The sequence below is a fragment of the Sebastes fasciatus genome, chromosome 3 (genome assembly GCF_043250625.1).
Source record: "Sebastes fasciatus isolate fSebFas1 chromosome 3, fSebFas1.pri, whole genome shotgun sequence".
In the NCBI taxonomy this organism is placed as follows: domain Eukaryota; kingdom Metazoa; phylum Chordata; class Actinopteri; order Perciformes; family Sebastidae; genus Sebastes; species Sebastes fasciatus.
Window position 1 is genome coordinate 27,998,842 of NC_133797.1, and position 20,546 is coordinate 28,019,387.

General features: G+C 37.6%; 1 protein-coding gene across 6 annotated transcripts in view; it reads right to left on the bottom strand.

Annotated features, from left to right (window-relative positions):
• Positions 1-20,546, bottom strand: part of ctnna2 (catenin (cadherin-associated protein), alpha 2) — a 382,091-nt gene that overhangs the window by 73,072 nt on the left and 288,473 nt on the right. For 5 of the 6 annotated variants that reach the window (XM_074629996.1, XM_074629998.1, XM_074629997.1 and 2 more), the window contains one exon: positions 17,037-17,189. In XM_074629996.1, the coding sequence (XP_074486097.1) occupies positions 17,037-17,189 (153 nt within the window). Of the gene's footprint in view, positions 1-15,474; positions 15,723-17,036; positions 17,190-20,546 lie in introns of those variants that run through there. The other variant, XM_074630002.1, reaches the window with a different exon arrangement.

Sequence of the window (20,546 nt, forward strand, 5' to 3'; positions counted from 1 at the left end):
TATGGGACATCAAAAGTGATATGACTAAGCCCCCATGGGCATATGGCATAATTAAGGATTTATGCTGGGCTATATATCATATTACCATAGGAAGTCTATGCTCACAGAAGCATGGTGCAGTGTCAAGTCTTATTCCTCTTTTGCTTTCTCTTTTGTCGCACTTAATCTTGTGTAATCCACTTAGTGTCATATCTTGAATAACATGACAGGAATTCCTCCGCTCCTTGTCGAGTAGCACCTTTACAGAAGCTATCCCGGCTCTTAGCGGGAGTGCTGACGTTTTTTGTCTCAGAGCTAAGCTTATCTCCACGGCAATTTGTTTGGGCAAGGTTAGGTAAAATGTGTCACACAAACATTGCCACCAATTTATGCGTTCTGTGAGAGATAATGGACCCTTGAGTTGACTCCCCTAAGCCTGCAGGAGACGGTCGGGGGCAGTCTTTTGTGAATACATGCTTGATGCCGGTATAATTTCCATTTGTTTATCTTTATTTTCCCCTTTTAGGGGACAGTGGAGATGTAACAAAGAATATAAATGTCAGCTCGAGGTTAAAAAATTGGTTGATTGCATCCTAGGGCACAGCTGTATTTCTTCAGAAGAAGCGCTGATGACCAATTCCCTCTAGGACACGTGGAGTGAGTCACAGGGGAATTAACAAAGAAGCCAAGAGGAAGAAATAGCCAAATGTCAGTGTATATTATTAGAATCAATGTTCCAGAACATTATTTATGTATGTACAGGATGTATATTATGTTCTTAATGATGTCATTTGGTGATCTGTGTCCAATAAAACAAGTTTGAAAAGGCAACAATAAAACATACAGTATCATCTAGCTACCCGATGCAGGAGGATAATGCATTATTATTATCATTTCTGATTATACTGAATTTGCATTACATTTCAACCTTAAGCAAGTAGTAAGTAAAAATACCAAAACATTAAAGGTACAGTGTGTAGGATTTGGGAGCATCTAGTGGTGTGGTTGCAGATTGCAACCAACTGAATACCTTTGCTCACTCCTCCCTTTCCGAGACGGCTGTAACGTGAGCTGTCAAGTGTAAAACCGTGTTAACGCCGTTCGCCTCGCTCAGAGGCCATCCTTACCATAATAACACTACTTTAGGAGCAGCGGAAGTCAGACGGTGTCTGGCGGTACCACGGTTTTGCACAAGCATGTCGGGGAACTGCGGTGGCCTTCAGGTAACGTAAAAACGCAAAAGGCTCTCTCTAGAGCCAGTGTTTGGTTTGTCCGTTCTGGGCTACTGTAGAACATGGCGGACTCCGTGAAGAGGACCCACTCCCTATGTAGATATGAAGGGCTCATTCTAAGCTAATGAAAACACAACGGTTTTTAGTTTCAGGTGATTATCCACTAATGAAAACATAGTTATGAATATTATATTCCATTTCTGCCTTGAATGTAAAGATACTTCATTAAGTTATGCATCCAAGTAAAAGTAAAGAAGTATTGTCAGTAAAATGTACTTTAAATATCAAAAGTAAAAGTATTCCTTCTGCAGAAAAATGCTATAGTGACTAATATTACATATTACATTATTAGATTGCTAATACTTATGCAACAATGTGTATGCAACATTTTTTTGTAGCTGGTCGAGGTGCAACTACTTTATCTAATTCAGTGGTTCCCAACCTAGGCGTCCAACGGGTCACATGATAAATATGGGGTGTCGTGAGATGATTATTGAGGAAGCAAATAAGAAAAGTTCTGCTACAAAAGAAAAAAGAAGTGTTTTCACTTTTAGGACCTTTCTCTTATCTTTGCTTTTATTTGTGAAATATTGAATAGTTTTACCTCTGTGAGCCCCAGACAATTGAAAATAAAACCATCTGATAAGGTCAGGGTGAAATCTCTGCTGCTAACACCTCATTGACATCTGAAACGTGACAAGGGACTACAACTAGAAACTGTTTTTCGTGACGGGTCACAAGCCAAAGGGGTAGGGAACCACCGGTTTAATCTTTAACAATGTGTTGTATCTTATAAGCTTAAAACATATCATATATTTTATAACCATATGTTTTTTAATGAAAAGAATAATCTGAAAAGTAACTACAGTTGTCAGATAAATGTAGTGGAGTATAACATTATCCCTCTGTTAACTGTAGTGATGCATGTGAACTGTAAGTGATTTTCCTGCAGTTTAAGAATGTGCTACCTTGAAGTGGGAATCTCCCACTGACTGAGAGTTACTGGTTGTGGCCTGTAGCAGTATTGATCAGATTACCGCACATCAAGGTTACATCAGGTTAAGGCCGCCCTTAATACACTGCTGTCAGTAATGACTGCTGAGGGGGGACATTTTTTAAATCAGCTGCTGGATGGATTTAGTTGGTTTAGCTCTTGCCAGTCCACACAGGTTTCTCAGATAAATCTTTGGCACCCACGACTGAATCTGTTTGGCCTGGTAAACTTTCTCTCCTGCTCCCTCTTACACAGTTTCAATATACATTTTAATATGTTATTGATAAGACAAAGCTGCTTACAGGTATGTGTTTGGTTGAAAACAAACATCTTGTCTTTGGCATTCAAGGTGGGAAGCTTTATAGCCTTACTTGAAAAGCAACATGTATGTACTCTTTGCTATTTTGTTTGGAGCTAGGTCAGTGACAATAAACTTTGGCATCGAAAATAAAATGTGGTATTGAAAACAAGACCTGAACTGAAAAAGGAAACATTGGCAGTGAAACAATTGTATTGGAAAAGGTTGTATTGGCACTGGAAAAAGTTCCACTTCAAAAATATGTTATTATTTTTATATTTTTTTGCATTTTGATGTGTTTTTTTGTGACAATCTTCTGATTTTTTTGGTGTGGAAGGGAGGGGTTTGAGGGATAAGCGCAAGGAGAGCATGATTTACATATAATCTGTATACAAAGGAGAGAACGGGGCTGTTCTGGACTACGGCATCACCAAACGTCTACAGCAATGGCCTCCACAAGTTCCCCTGGAACTCCCAAACAGCAAGTTTCTCTTTGCTTTTGTTTTTTTTACATAGAACCTGGCTGGTTAAAGTTAACTTTTAATTGACGTTTTGCTGGTCTGGCAGATGTGCTAACGTTAGATAATACGTTTCAGATAGCTAACGTTGGGGTTCAAATGAACTCATGAAAGCCATTGCTGTAGATGTGTGGTAATGCCAGAGGCGTACAAGCCAGCCGCCGTTTGGATTTAGATGCTTGTCTATTTGTGCAGTTACGGTACCGGTGCTTGGTGCGGCCAAAAAGGACGAAGAAACAATTGTATTTCAGCAATCCATTCTCACATTTTATAAACCAAATAAAAATAACATTATATTACACATGGTATATTAAATAAGTCTTGTTAAATATGTGATGTCACCAAAAGTATTTTTTTAAAGAGAACGTATTCGTTTGGTTAAAATTGCTATGAAGAGAATGGATGGATTGATTTAAATTTACCCACTGAATGTTTACAATAGTATGGGCTTCTCCTGCCTTTGCAATGTGTGGTGGAAATTGTTTTGAGGCCTCAGTAAGGTTCACCTTAGAACTCCTTAAAACCTCTGGTGTCTGTTTGTGGCACAGGTCGCACTTCAGTACAAATCACACACTGATGCCGCAGTGAGTCACTTCAGCCCTTCTAAGTAAACCCAGCTCAATGTACTCTTCATCATATTTTCAATATATTTGGTTTAGCTCCTGTAGTTTTCAGGCTGCGAGGCTCTTGGTATAAAAAATCGCTTCACTTTGCTACTTCAATTGCCTCCATGAGCTGTGTGTCACAGCCGCTGCTGCAACTACTACTGTTGACCGTGTTGGTAAGTGGGCCAAATCAGCAAGCCATACTACAATAAGTGATTTCTTGTTGTTTACAAGCATGCACCTGTCCCTTTCACATCACGCAGTATCACTGCCTCATCTCTCTCTTCCTCTAAACCTCAAACTTCAACTCTCCTGTGCGCCTCACAGTTTGAAAACCTCTGATGGAAAGTGATAACTGTATGTTATAACTAAGGCTGTCAAAGTTAACGCTATAATAATGCATTAACGCAATTTTTTTTCACGCCACTAATTTCTTTAATGCATTAACACAACTTCAATTGTTAAGCTGTAGCGGGCTCAGTTTTAAAGCTAGTAAAGGTACTGACATCATATGAAACTAGAAAAAACCTAAAGAATCCATTGGTACCAACCATGTCAGCTTGTTGCGAAGGAGGTTAAATAACACTCCAAACTTACGCTAAATTGTGGCGAGGAAAAACTGGCATGGTAATTTTTAAATGGGTCCCTTGACCTCTGACTTCAAGATATGTGAATGAAAATGGGTTCTATGGGTACCCACGAGTCTCTCCTTTATAGACATGCCCACGTTATGATAATCACATGCAGTTCTGGAGCAAGTCATAGTCAATTCAGCACACTGACAGCTGTTGTAGCCCGTTGGGCCTGATTTTGCCATGTTATCTAATAATAAACACCTACATTTGCATAAAGCAGCATATTTGCCCACTCACTTGTTGATAAGAGTGTTAAATACTTGACAAATGTACATTCTGAACATATTTAAAAAATGTGGATTCATTTGTGATTAATCTCAATAACTATGGACAATCGTGCGATTAATTGTGATTAAATAATTTAATCGATTGACAGCCCTAGTTATAACTACTGTATCTTACTAAATGTCTCTTAATGATACCAGACTCAAAATAACATCAGTTTAGTTCATTCAGTTTAGTTTGCAGTTAATTAGAGACAACCTCTACAGTAAGCAGGTCAGTGATGAAGCAAGATTGTAATTTTTCATCCATATTCATCTGACGTCACTCAGCCCATATTTTATGAACGCTTTACTGGACAGAAAGATGTCTTGCCACAGCCAAAGAACTCCCTAGTGATATCAGAATGGCACCTGGTCTCTGGGGATATGACAGATATTGTCAGCTTATTATACTCTCTTGACCTTAGCCATTGACCAAGGACCATCTTGACCGGTTTGCTTCAATCAACAGTAAGGCTTGGTACATTTTTTTCTTCTATTTTCTAATGATGGAATCTACTTTGCTCTTTTTACCCCCTATACTTTAGAAATACCTTTTGTACTATTCCTCAGAGCGATGCCGATTCACAATTCTGTCTCTGAATTATAATGGACTGAGTTGACACACACTTTCTGTTCTGACATGCCCTGCAATGTGTAAGAAACTCAGACGTGAGTCCACTAGACATCTTTGATGGACAGAAAAGCGCCGAGAGGCATAAGGAACAAGCACTAGAAAAAAAAAAAGAAAGTCTGTATGCTACAGCACCACAGGGATATATAGGGAGTACAACAACTATACAAAAGCACCTACAGCACTAAGCAGATTCAGTGTCCGCCCGATGTGCTCCCATCAAACAGTCGTTCTCTCTTTGTTGTGGTAATGTGACTTTTTCCTCCATTTCCTTTGTGGTAAACAATGGCATTGACTCTCATCTCCTCTAGTGTGACTGGACAGTTCATCGTAAGTAACACTGATGAGCACAGCGTCTCTCTCAAACACTGAGCTGACTTCAACTGAAAGAACTCAGAGGTGACCACAAAAAATTAAAGGACAAAAAGGCACCCGTAGTCAGTGGAACCTGTGAGTAATTTAAAACAATTAAAAAAAAAATAAAGCCCAGAAGAAGCCTACACACCTTTAGATAAACAACAATGGTTCATTCTATATAATTGCATCTTTATTTACAAAACTTGAACAAACATTTTGTACAATTTGGATGCATGCTCATGTTGAACACTTTATAATAACCACCATTAATAAATGCTAAATTGAGAGTCTTTAACTTAATAGTTCTTTAACTGTTAATTTAACAAACAATAAAAAATATAATGAATGTGTTCACTTATTATTAGTACTGCTTTAATTTGTTATGTTGATAGTTTATTGTTGTGCACATTATAAGAGACGATAACAATTACATTCTGATTACATTTGTAAACTATTTATTAACAGTTTATTCTGGCACACATAACATTTGACATACTATATATAGACATACATTTAACGTACTATATAAAGTATTTGTTAATGATTACCAAGTGATTTGTAAACCTTTAAGAAAATGGGTACATACATACATGACATAGATAGATAGACCAGACATTTGTAACACTTTGTTAATGGTTAATAATGGATTTGTAACCCATATATAGATATTATTTGAATGGCTATTATAAAGTTGCAACTTGTGATTTTAATACCTTGTTAAAATGGTTAATAAATACTTTGTAAAGCATCTATAAACATTATTTAGATAGTTAATACAATGGTTAATAATTGGTTTCTGGTCCATCTTGTTTTACAGACAATTTCTTAAAGGTTTACAAATCATTAGGTAATCATTAAAAGTACTTAATATAGTATATCAAATATTATAATGTGTGCAACAATAAAATGTTAATAAATACTTTAATGTAATCAGAACTAATTGTTATTGTCTCTCATTGGCTATTATACAGTACAATATAAACTCATTATTTCATATTGCACTAAATAATGATACAAATTATAGCATTAGTAATAATTACTAAATATCATTAATTATCATTTAATTGTTTGTCAACAGTAAAATAACTATTAACTAAAGTTTAATTAACAAATCAATTAATACATTTACCATTTATTAATGATGGTTACTATATAGTGTTACTGAGATAGTAGAGTAGTTGTAAACATCTTTTTGGTCGATTGAATTCAAATATCTACTTTAACATTATGGGTAATTATGTGTAGATCAATGAGAAAAGATACAGGAGGGACCCATTCCATTGTTTTGTTTGTGTTATGTAGTCATGTCGGGACTCCTTACTATTTAATATGGTTGAGAGCCTACAGTAAAACAAACAAAAGGAAAATGAAAGTGGATAAAATCAGGGGATTGAATGCTTTATGAAGGCAGTGTGCACAGATTTGTGCTCACTCACAGGTTTTCTCGCAAGAATCTTAATGACAGAAATCTGTTGTAGTGAGACAACGATTGATTATCACCATTCCTTTCTGTCTGACATTTTTTTGGCTGTGAGCTCACCTAAAAATAACTCCAAAAAGGGGCAAACATAAGGTGGATTAGGTGGGGTGTGATGTATCTTTCTATGCACCTCTGTGACTGCATCTTCCAAAGGCAGATTTCCTCTGAGGCTAATAACTTTGTATGAAAAGAGAGGATTAATGTTGGCCTAAAGGTTTGGGTCATCACAAATAGACCTGCTCCAACAGTGATCCATCCACTTTCCGGTTAACTGTCCAGTAAAGTGCTTAATGCAGTGGCCCCCAGAATAATATTTACTGCTGCAGTCTGTCTCATGTCGCTGAGCCCTGAAGGCCAATTCAGTATTGGTTACATTCAATTCCATATTGATTATGCATAATCACTGGAGGTATGTCTTTCCCCTTGACTCTGCTCATGTCAAAAGTAAGGTCACTGCTGTAAATCCAAAGTAGGAAAAGCTAATGAACTGATGAAGGTAGTGAACAACCTAGCTTAATGTAACTATGTATGTAGAAACCTCTATGACCGCAGACACAATACACTGCATTCCTGAAAAAAAACTGCGTTTGCTCTAACTAATTAATGCATTTACAGCTCAGTGGATTATGCTGTTATTACAGCATTTGGGACCAAAGCAAATATAATCCATTTATTACTAATGAAAAATTAAGGTATAAAAAATCTATTTGAGTAAATTAAGAAAATGGCAAATAAAATACTCCAGAGCCAGGCTGGTCTTATACACTGTTCATAGCTATACCTACGAAAAGTCATGCACTGTAATTGTCTATATCCCACAAAACTAATGTGTGTGTAATTCATGTAATATAAAGAGCAGCGAACTCTGCGTAGAATGCCCTAAGAGATCGGCGTTTGTGTCCCGTATAAAACCAGAAGTCAACATTGATGTATTAATTACTTCCGTACTTAAGTAATACCACTCCCAGAGTTTTTTTAAGCCAAATCTTCTTTTCTTAATCTTAACTAAGTAGTTTTGTTGCCTAATCCTAACCAAATCGATCTTTTCCTAAGCCTAACTAAGTTGTTTTATTGCCTAAACCTAAGGAAGAACAACTTCCTGTGAAGATGGAAGTTTATTTTGAAAAGACTGTATGCATGTAACGATCAGATATTGACATGTTTTGCTCGGCATTCAAAGGAAAACGAATGAAAAAGGAGGAATGACCTTTTCGTAAACTATCATACGAACCATTGCATGAGAATATGTTGACAAAGTAGGGTAAGGGATTCACAAAAGATGCAAATGAAAATAGAAAAATTAGAGGTTAATTATAGAAAACAACATACAAATACAATACACACTATAGCTTGCAAAAAAAGAAAATAGGAGTCAGAGTTGCACGCACGCACAATTAAAACTTGTCTACCCATTATGCAACTCTGCCCTCGATTGGAGAAAGCATTGCAGAGATAGGGCCCTGTTAGAGATAAGGCAGATATAGAAGAGTCCCTCATAATACCACAGCTGTTAAAGAGAAATGCTCCAAGACGGAGTCAAGGTCAGAGGAAAACCTCATTCTGACAATAGAATAGTGATGGAGCGTGACGTCCTTTAGAGGTCCAAGAAATCGCTGGCACGTGTTCATTCTCGCTGCAGTGGCAATGAAAAGGAACCATGGTAACTTTAAAAGATTTGATAGTCATCTTGTGTTTGAATTAACACGAGCAAATCTGTGTGGGCAACACACTGATTTAATGGAGAGCTCGGCCTGCAGCATCAGTGTAAGAGGCAGATATAAGGAAGTAAAAACTGACAAATGGTGATTGTACATGTGTATTGGATGGTGTTGAAGGGGAATAAATAGATAAGAAATATATACGGATATAGTAGGGAGGGGGAGTAATGGCTGTAGAGTAGTAAATAAACCATACATTTGTACTTTTATTTGGAACATACTAATTCTACTGTGTATCCCTTCCCAAAAAATGCTCATTAATTAAATACACTGGTTCTGGCCAATCTTCAGCTACAATAAGATGACCCCATCTCTCAAAGTAACTGTATGCCAATTTTGCAGAGGTGATGAACAGTAGCGTATAAGCACTGTCACTTATCTGTGTACATGTACTTGTGTTATGATGCTCGAGGGACTTTGTACTCTACTCCCTTAGCAACGTGAGCACATGTTGACAGTTAAATAGGGTGTAATAAAAAAAAAATTGCAGTGTTGGATGAGAAGTATGGACATTTTCATTCATGATCTTTGGAGCTTTTATTGATCTATGGGAATGAGAAGAGATGTGGGAACCCTTAAATGAGAAGACGTGGGTTTTATAGTGGTGCGCACTGTTGTAGTTTTATGTTGTCAGGGTTTTATGTCATTGTTTCTGGTGAAGGTCGTTAGTGATACTTGTGGATTTGGTTTAGCAATAAGAGCATCTTTTTTAAGTAATTCATTTTAAGTAGTTTGTGAATGCAAAACAAAAAGAATATTTGCTATTGAATACTTCAAGAATGGAAAGACCAGGATATTGATGTTTAATTAAAAGTCTAATTTACTACCTAAAATATTGTTGTAGCAAATAATTAAAACTGAATTTTAGACGATAATTTCTCATTTGTCTTGGGAAAAGGAATAACATATCTATTAGCAACTTGAACTATTGATAATTGATCTAGACCAGTGGCGGCTGGTGACATGGAAAACTGGGGTGGACAGGAGGAAAATCAACCCACGGTGTCATGTTATTTTATTAAGTTATTTCTCGTATTTTGCACTTGCACCTACATTTTATTTATGGGCTCAGTGCTGTTTGATGTGCTGCTTGATATAGTATGTGCTCTCATGTTCCTCATTTTATCATATGGGGCGGGGGGCTAGACGAAAGAGCTGGTAGTGGACTTCCGCCGGAACACCTATCACCATCCAGGGTGAGGAGGTTCAGGAAGGGACAAAGCAGAATGTACTTCCTGAGGAGACTTAGGTCATTTTATGTGTTTAACAGACTGCTACGCATGCTTTATGAGTCGGTAGTGGCCAGTATGAGGAGATGAATGGGTTAAGAAGCTCCTTCAGCAACCGTCTCATCCTTCCAAGGTGCTTCAAGCGCTCCTTTGTACCATCAGCCATCCGGCTGTACAATACCAGCTGCCGTGATGACCTCAGTCTCAGCCAACTCGGTGGTCTCTGACACTGTTTGTTTTTGCACTGTCTTTGTTTGTCTTGTTCACGTGGATATATAATGTTTGCACTACTGCTACTGCACATAATTTATAATATTTATAATGCACATATTTATTTACCTTTTATAACATATGACTTTTACTAGTGTTCTTATCGCTTGGGTATTTTTTACTCTTATTTGTTGTATGCCCTGTCTTACTATGTACTTACTTCTCTATGTAGGCTATACTGTATAATGTCTATGTTTATGTCAAATGAAAAACTTCACCCCCACACAGGCTGCAAAATTCCCCTCTGACCTGCAGGATCGCTGTGGAGGCATTTTAATTACACTTTAATAAATAATGGATTTTTTCCAAAGAACAGAGAACAAACTATTTATAAATGATACTGAGATTTGGCATTGGTTTATTTCAACAAATTGCTCTTTTATATTTTGATCTCCCTCTTTCCTCTCAAAAAATAGAGGAAGCGCAACCTCCTCTGCCTCTGTGGACCAGACTCCACTGATCTAGACTATACTTTAAAACATGCTAGATGATTCAATAAAATAGAGGCTATATAGAAGTTATGACTGTAAAAGGGAAGATGGAAATGTTCGTGAGCCTCAACACTGAAGCCTTCCAAGAGTGTGTCTGAGTTAATTTAAACTATGCAACACTGAACACACACACACTGATATTCTAAATGCAATGGGAATATTGAAGTTAAACATTAGTTAACATTGCATTTATATAGACTATCACAAAAACACCAGTAAAAGGGGATCTTATTATAGAGAAGGAACTATGCCTGGATTGGCGATGGGTTGGGATACGGTACTTGTCATTAAAATTAGCCTTGGGAATTAATGTCTTAAAACCTGAGTTAATAGACCAATGATACAAGGATACCCACAATTTACCTCTCAAACACTGAGGGATAACATTTCTCTGTGTCTTTAATATACTTCCCCCACTTCTTACTGATTTTCCTCTACAAATAGAGACAGCTGAAATTATCCAACCTCTGTGTGGAGTTCAGTTAAAATATGACAATTCCAAAGAAATAAAGATTGTCAGAAGTCATATCATATGGGCATTACAGGAGGAGAACAAGAGTTTTTTGTCGGTCTGCCAAAATGTCATCTTGTACTACAGGATTAAAGAAAATAATGTGTGTAAATGTGTGTGAGTTTATAAATGGACTAAGGCTGTCAAAGTTAAACGCGATAAAAGCGTGTTAACGCACATATATTTTACTTTATGATAATCACATGCAGTTTGGGGCAAATCATAGTCAAGTCAGCACACTGACACACCGACGGCTGTTGTTGCCTGTTGGGCTGCAGTTTGCCATGTTATGATTTGAGCATATTTTTTTATGCTAAATGCAGTACCTGTGAGGGTTTCTGGACAATAGTTGTCATTGTTTTGTGTTGTTAATTGGTTTCCAATAATAAATATACACATACATTTGCATAAAGCAATCATATTAGCCCACTCCCATGTTGATAGGAGTATCAAATACTTGACAAATTTCCCTTTAAGGTACATTTTGAACAGATAAAAAATCTGCGATTAATTTGTGGTAAATCACGATTGACATCGATTAATCGTGATTACTTATTTTAATCAATATGACAGCCCTAAAATGTACATGTAAAAGGTTGTAAGTGACTACACGCATAGATTAGGCTGTGTACATGTTGAGTGTACAACTATTTGTATCAATACAGAGCTAAATAAGAAGATATGACTATTACTAAGGCAAAAATCTAATAAGGGATTCATGGAGAAGATTTCCCTGACTATAGCAGGTTCATTCCATTATATTTCACAGATTCATTACACGTCTTTAAGCCAATAATTAGTGGTTTCCTGTCGCTGGTCAAGATGGCGTAATGAGTATGATGTGATTAGGAGAGCCTTTGGGGTGAACTTGGCTTGTCGTCACTGAGGTGAGCTGAGAACAATGGTGGAGAAAAGAGAGCTGTTGTACACCGCGGAGCCAAATGGAAAACAAAAGTAAAATGAAAACAAAAGTAGACATGACGAAGGGTACTTTTTACTTTGACACTGCTGAACATGTCCAAAGTCTAATGGCTTAAGACAGCTCCTCCCTGACATCAGGGAGATGACTGCAGTGACATTGATCAGGATGTTAATTATCCTAATATATTAGAGGATTATGATGGTGGCGGTTATGATGACTGTGTCTGTGATGGCGCGAATAATGATGATGACAGCAATGACGGTGATATTGCCAAGTATGTAGCCTTGAGTGTATTAGCTATTCAGCTAGTAAGGGCCAGTAATGTGCATGCTCACCCTGACAAAAGGATACAATTCTGCACTGCGCCTCATTACAGCTTGTGCTCTGTATTTTCCAATATGTGGTGTGAAATACATATTCTTTGGACTGTACTGGAACAGTGACGAATAAACATAGTTTGGATGTCAGAGGGAAGGGTGGACGGTATGTTCTGTAGTTGTCAGAAATTCATTCGTACAGAGGAACTATACCACCCACCTTTTGTTTGGTACAAAGCGTCAAAATAGTGCTGCACATAACACCTGGGGAAACTAGAGTGCAATACTTAATTATCAGTTTTCTCTCAACAATATTGCCACATTTGCGTGAATCAAAACTGCATTTAACATGCAAATGTCACATTCAATACTTCCTTTTGTGAATCAAAAGGTGTAAAAACACTCTAATGAGATGACCCCTCCATGTCGAACCACACCGATTACTCATTTTTCATCCCTTGTTAAAAAAAGCCACTATGACCGCAGCTCCACAATCACAGCTGCAGATCTCTAATAGGACTTTGTTGAAGAAGCACCTCATCCTCTCATGAAACTGAAATTCATATGCATGTGCTGCTCTGCCAGTTACAGTGTGATGAACCTATTTAACCCTGCAGAGCGTTACCTTACTAAAGGGCAAGGGCAGCCACATGTCTCTTCTGATAAGTCTCCATTGACTCGTGGACCAACAAGTACTCATTTGCGGGCTCTCCCTTTGACCCAGAAAACATTGGTCAGTGTTTCTGGGTCGTTGATTGCTTCTGCTAATTTAGGTCCAACACTTAAAAAATATTTAACCACCTCATCCATATTATTTATAGTCTTATCATTGTCAATAAAACACTGAGGGTAACTTGAGTTTCTAGATGTATTTCTAATAATGCGGTTTAACACACTCCATGTGCCTTTAATATTGTTTTTGTTATCCTCTAATATTTCATTATTCCTTCTTACATATCCTCATATTAACTTATTTTAATATATTTTTTATATTACTCTCTGTTTGGACCTGGGCTTACACTCCAGCATACAAACAACTGCTGCTTTACAAAACAAACCAAAAAAAAAAAGCACAGGGCAAAAGCAATGCAACATCTCCCTCCTTTTTCCTTCATCAGAATAATAGAATGTATCTGCCGAAAATGTCCTTGGGCTAAACAAAGTTTTAACATCGTTGGAAGCAAAGGACAGATTTTTAAGTGTAGCAGTCAGATCCTCCCTCATCAGCAAACAGCTGGGGCAGACCAAAAGGGCACACAAATCACTCACTCTCTAGCTGATGTCAAAGGAAGCAGCAGTGCTGTTTTAAGTGACAGTATGTGAAGAGAGGCCCACACAAAGGCTTCTAAAGGCTTTGAAAGGGGCCATGTGAACAAAAGGCAACGCCCACTGAAGGACAGAGGAATTTAACTTTCAATCCTACCCCACTGCAGAAAGGGGATGACCAAAAAACAAACTCTATCCAATCCCCTCCAGAGAGATAGTAGATGTATAACAGAATGTGGCAAAAACCCCTACTGAGTATAAGCTGGAAAGAGCACAAAGCTGACCTGAGTAACACAACATCCCTCGCTCCATAGCACCCTTTTACAGTTTGTAAAGGTGAACATGTGCCTATGAATCATGGATTGTCTGCACAACATTTGCAATTGACAGATGTCTCTCTTTCACATTAGCCAAACATAGGTAGAGTAGGGCTAGATAGTCTTTAGTCAATGTGGTTCTATGAGAGAAAGATGGATCCTAGCAACAGTCCTGACACTCCATATTTCCACAGTATCTTCTCGAGACACCCCAAGATGTCCAATAACAAAACACTTATCAGGTTTGGATCTGCCAGGCCGTACCTCCCAATCACCCATAGACTGTATATGTGTGTGGACGTAGTCACAGTGACGTCAAACATTTTTTTGTGGACTGCCGTTTTGAAGTCTTGAGTTTGGTATTTTGGCTGTAGCCAACTTGTTTTTTTGGAGCCATAAGTGACCATATTTGAACAAGAGGGTGGAGCGTGATAGCAACTTTGTCATTCACAAGGTAGCCACGCCCTAAAGCCAGCCCAGTCTCGCAGCAAAGTATGTAATAGACCTGCCTGTCCACCGGAACAAAGCGCGTCCGTGTCACGTTTTGTGTCGCCGAGATGTGAATATCAAATGCTTGCATGAAGGTGCAGTGTTTTGTAGTGACGGTTGTCACGTGTTTCTTTTACTTTTATTATACTGACTTTCTCACTGTTTCTGCTACATTAATTAAAGTTGGTTTCAAATGTGGAAACTAAAAAAAATTATTTTATTAAATCTCAAAACCTGATAAAGGAGAACAAATCTGAAAATAATGATGACATCTGATGAACAACGGTGACTTTTTAGCAACTTGAGTAAAAATAAAAGACTAATTGGCTCCTAAACATGTAGATTATAGTGTCAGGTTTGTTTTTTGAGCAAAATTAAGAAAAGCATGGAGACACACACAGATAGTGTGGTTAGATGAAGAGGAGCAGAAGCTTTTTCATAGTTTCAATACAGCACACATTTTCAATATGCAACAAAGCTGAGTGACACTTTTTGCGTTATTTACCTGGATTATAAGCAGGTTATACGTCAGTACACCAGCAGCATGTGGCAGTAACATGAACTGTAACTTACTCTTGCTGCATGAATCTATCTCAGTATTGGATAATTATAAAATGGAAGCCAGACTTCTTCATAGCATCTCCTTAAAGGTATGACTACTGGCTACAAACTAAGTCAAAAGAGACAACAGTGTGTAAACAGACCCCCAGTGCCTGTAGCCTTACACAGGTAAACAATAACTGCCCACCAGTATACATAGGTACATATAGTAAGAAAAACATCTACCAGAAAGCTATATTTATAGTTGCTGTGATCATCATTTGTTAACCTTTAGAAAGGTGGTGCAGTGGCAGGCTGGTGGACATTCATGTACATGTTTGCTTCTGACGGAGCATTTAGTGTGTGGCATAGGCAATATTATTTTAAATGGTTTATTAATAGCAACAAAAAAGTCACTGTCACATGATGTACATGCAAACAGTTTAGTCTAAAATGTATGCAACTGAATCAGCAAGTGAAAAAAAACAGTTATCCAAGACTGTATAAGTTAGACATGTAAGCTTGAGCTGAGATTGGCTATTTGCATCACCACAATGAAGCACATAAGGAAAAAACAAAACAAGGACACAGGTCTATTTTCCATGCTGCAAGTACGCTGAGTTCTGCATGCCGAGCTGCACAGCGAGCATGTTATTTCTAAAATTAAAATAAAAGTCAATGATGGTTGAGGCTTCAAGTTGTGGTATGCAGTTTGATTTCAGCCACAAATGTCTGCACACGCAGTTAGGAAGAAGAAGCACGTTTAGGAGCGAGATGTACCTCCATTCTGCCAAGTTACCACATTGCAAATAATTTAATAACATTTCCCCCACTGTCTGGGAGAAAAGGTATTTGTACGGCATTCAAGTGAAAGCAAGAATGTGCATACAAGATGAATACAGAACTCTAGATGAGGTGTATGTGTGTGTGAGTGTGTGTGTCTGAAATCTGCTTTACAGTGTAATACATTTGTTGTTGTTTTTTTTGCATGTTCTGTGGCAGTTTCTCTAACCACTATCAAATAATACCAAATATTTAAAACAATATATTTTTGCCAATATAACAATTTCTAATGTGTATATTTATGGTTTCGACATACAGTCTAGACTGCATTTCTCTCTTCTTATTAAAGTGGCAGTAGGCAGAATTTTATTTTGGCATCATTGGGCAAAAATTCCATAATAACCATTCAGCATGGTGACTTTGGCCAATCACAGGTAATTTCAGACAGCGAGTGTTCCTATTGGCTGTTCATTTAACGGAGGCAACTGTAAATCACTTAAATCACGTAAAATGTTTTCAGAAACATCTTGTACTGTACTGTTTAGCTGTAAAATGAGAAAGTTTGCTCCGGCTCGTGGGCGGTGCTTTGTATTTCCTCAACTGATCCCAACATGGCTGCTGGGTCACAAACTTTCTCATTTTACAGCTAAACAGTACCCTACAAGATGTTTCTGAAAACATTTGAGTTGAGAAATAGGCATTACAGTAACAGAATATTGATTCATATTTGATCAGCGCTGCCTATATTGACCGTTTGATTGGAGTTCGTGAGTGATTGACAGCTGCTCAGAGACGGCAGGCTCCAGATCAGCTCTGATTGGTTGTTTTGAAATATTGCAGATGCCATTAGGAGCACCAGAGCACACTGGAGGACACAGAGGAACAGGATTGTTTTCAGATTACCTGTCTCATGCTTTATATAAAATATAAAAATGACTTTTTAAAATCATGTTTGCTCCAATCTCGCCTACTGCCGCTTTAATGAGGAAGGTTTGCATTGCTCAGTGGGAACAATGCCTCTGTGCGCTGGTTGAAATCCTAATTCTTGGCACCATTATGGTGACCTGACCTGCATTGCTCATATATTCACACACAACATGCACATAACTCATTAAGTTCTGAACTGGCGAATAAGAATAGATATATGTAAGTATATGCGTGTGCCCCTGTGTATAATTCATGACTGACCTCCACCAGCTTGTTAGCATGTTCACGGAACACCTGGGCGTACTCCTTGACCTCCTTCTCGTTTCCACTCTTAGCCGCTTCAATGAGCACCAACAGAGGGACGTTGGTCTCCAGGAAAGAGTCTGAGATGTGGTCCATCACCGCCTTTCTCAACTAGAATGCAGAAGGAGAGAGATGGGGAACAGGTCATATAATTAATATTATTGCAGATGACTTCACTGTGTTACATTTGGCAATGATTGCATATCATTTAGCATTGTGATGAATATGATGTGGTAACATTAGGGGGTGAACGAACACAGAGAGAGAGGTAAAAGAAAGAGGGAGAGCAAAAAAGAGGAGGAGAACTCTCAACGGGCCGGAGTGTAAATTGCTTGTAAGGTGTCATTTTTCCCATAAGGCTTTTACTAGGGCAGACTTTGCGACTTATATCTTTGTTTATGGAATCGTTTTGAACCAAACTGGCAGGGGACTGGTTGTTTTATAAGACAGTAAATGGACCCTGATGGCCCTCACTGGGATATCTGATGAGATGCCAGAGGGAACAGCATAGACACCACAACAGACATGTCCTTTATCTTACACAAAGAGGGAGTTAGTCACATGAGACCGGCACTAAAACAGATAAGAATACACTATAGGGACAAAAGGTGGATTCCCACCCATGTAGCATCACCATTCATTTGTTATGAGGCAATTTACAGTCTCTAAGCCTCCATCATTGGTGAATTTGCTCTAATTCTTTTCACTACAAAATACAGAGGTATGAGTTCAAGATTATATCCTATACATAATTATTAACACAACTGATTCAAGTTCAATATGCTATTTAAATAAATTATTGTGGTGTTGTGTTACTGTAATTGTCACAGTACCATAACACTTTGTTAAAGGCCTTATTGATACAATTGTTATGTCCACAAATTGTTAAAAAAAAAAATAATACATACACAGAGCTTTTAGAAAGGTGCCAAATAAAAATATGGCTTTTCCTGAAAAAATTAAATAAAAATTAGGATTGTGAATTAATCATTTTAATAATGTTGGCGGGTCCAATATTAATGTTTTGTTTATTTCAGTGGAAGATATCTGACGTTTGGTTCCCACTTCTAACAAGGCTTGTGAGCAAATAGTAAAACAACGCTGGTATCACAGTATCTCTGTGTCATCAGCGATTCAAGTTGCCAGTTAGTGTGGAAAAAAATGGATAAATGGTATGACTGTCTGTCTGAGTCTCACTCCTCTCAACCACAAAATATGCAGGTTGTGCAATGAACTGGCAACCACTTGTTGTGAAGTGAATCCAATGGAACGGGGGATGGGGAGTTTGACATATAGTGGCTGTTATCAATGTTTCAATAGCACTTTTAATCCCACTTTACTAGAATTTCTTTAACACATCAACATCATGAGGAATGTAATATTCAGTGATTCAGTAACTCAATTAAGGTCTATACAAACGAAAACAGCTTAAATTGTATGCACACCACACAAAAAGTCGTTTCTGACCGGTTATCACTTCTCCACACATTCAAATGATGAAACGTGTTTAATTAACAACATGGATGACAGAGATTTGTTTGACTTTTCGAGCCATCTTCTATAATTAGGTGGTAGTAAAGCAAACACTGTGACCGTATTCCTGAATTAAAAAGAATGTTTAAGCAGCAAGGGAGATGGTGGGGAAGGCTAATAGCTGTGACTGACAAGGGGAAATTAATTTAACGAACAAAAAAATCATATGTAAGTCTGTCAATCGCACTTAAATAACCTGCAGCAATTACAAACTTAATTGCCAGTCCACAGAGTGCAGGGGAACAATAGTAAATGATGCCTTCCTAAGGGCAGATAATCCATCACTATTGCCTCTGGAAAGAGAATAGATTTGGCCAGTCTAGTGGACATGACAGGTCTGCAAATGCTGTAAACAACCTGAAGCCCACACTCTCTGTAAGCACTCCTTTATCCAGAACCCTATAATCCTGGATCACTGATGTGATGAGATGTGTACAGAGACTGATGCTTTTCTCAAAGGCTGATAAACTTTGACATTTTTGAATTGCGAATATTGCATCTTTTTCACTCAGCAGAGGACAGACTTGCACCAGTGCAATTGTGTAAGCTTGCTATCCTGTCACCTGGTGGGAAGGGTGGGGAATCAGTGGAGATTGAAATCTTGCATTGCCAGAACTATCTTCACACTATGTTAGTGCTGTTGCAGCACTGGATAAAGGTGTGACAGATGACACATGATCACTCTAGGAAAAGGTGGAAATAGAGGATCTGGGGTTGTTTGTAGACCTTAACTGTGATTACTTTAACAATGTTCTCACTGCAGTAAACAAAGTAATGGAGGGGATGTTGTTGAGCTGCATTTTGCATGTGGAAAGATAATTGCCCTACCTGCAACCTATCACTGTTTCATAAATTAGTACTTCATTCAGCCAGGTTTTGAGTGTTGACAATGGGGAAGTGACAACGTTAAGTATACTCGAAGGTGTAAATATGCATACTAAATTGCATGAACAAAATGGAAGAGCTGTAAGGAATTGTCACAATAAATTATATTTAAAAAAGTGGATCTTAGATTAGGAAGATAAACAATGCAGTACTACTGATGTCTGTTGCATCTTGTATAATGTACTATAATATAAAACAGTATATAGTATATACATTTCTTGCATACTGACAAGAAACAAATTGGAATTGGGACACAGCACATGTTTGGGCCATGCGTGTGTCCATCATTAGGATTGAGCCCATGGTGGTGGAGACTTTGACAATGGTATGTATGAAAAATCAGAAAAATGGTAAAGGAGAAGCAAGAGCAAAAAGTACCAGAATGCAGTGACCAGTCGGTGCAAAACTCATCCTATCAGGACATGCATTTAAACAGACTAAGATAGCATAAAGATTAGGGCTGGGCGACAAGGCCAAAATCTATTATCATCATACAGGTAATTTTATATCTCGATAACGATATACAGTATATCACAATATAGTATGTTTTCTGGTAATTCAATAAATAAATAGTCTATATGAAATAACTACAGGGTAAAGCTATTTTTGAGTCATTTTAGGAACTTGAATGCAAAATGAACATAAAAGTTTTAATTGTAGTAAGGAATAAATAAATAAATATAGGCCTAGCCTATATTGTGATAGAAACAATATAGAAAAATATATAGATTAGACATTTTTATATTGTTTTGACAATATATATGTGTGTATATGTATATATATATATATATGTATATATATATATACATTCAGTCATGACGCAGATCACTGGGGTATGAAAGCCAACACTCATAAAATGATCCTCTCTCTGTTCAGTGTATCCTGATCTCTGTTAAAATGGCTTTCAAAAGCTGCACATAATCTCTTTGCCAGTCATGGATTGGCTTGAATCCAATAATAAAAAGCCTAGTCAACCAGACCTTTTTTGGTTTGAGTGTAAATTTAAGAAGATAAAAAAAGGGAATTGAAGGGATTGATCAGAGTTTGGAA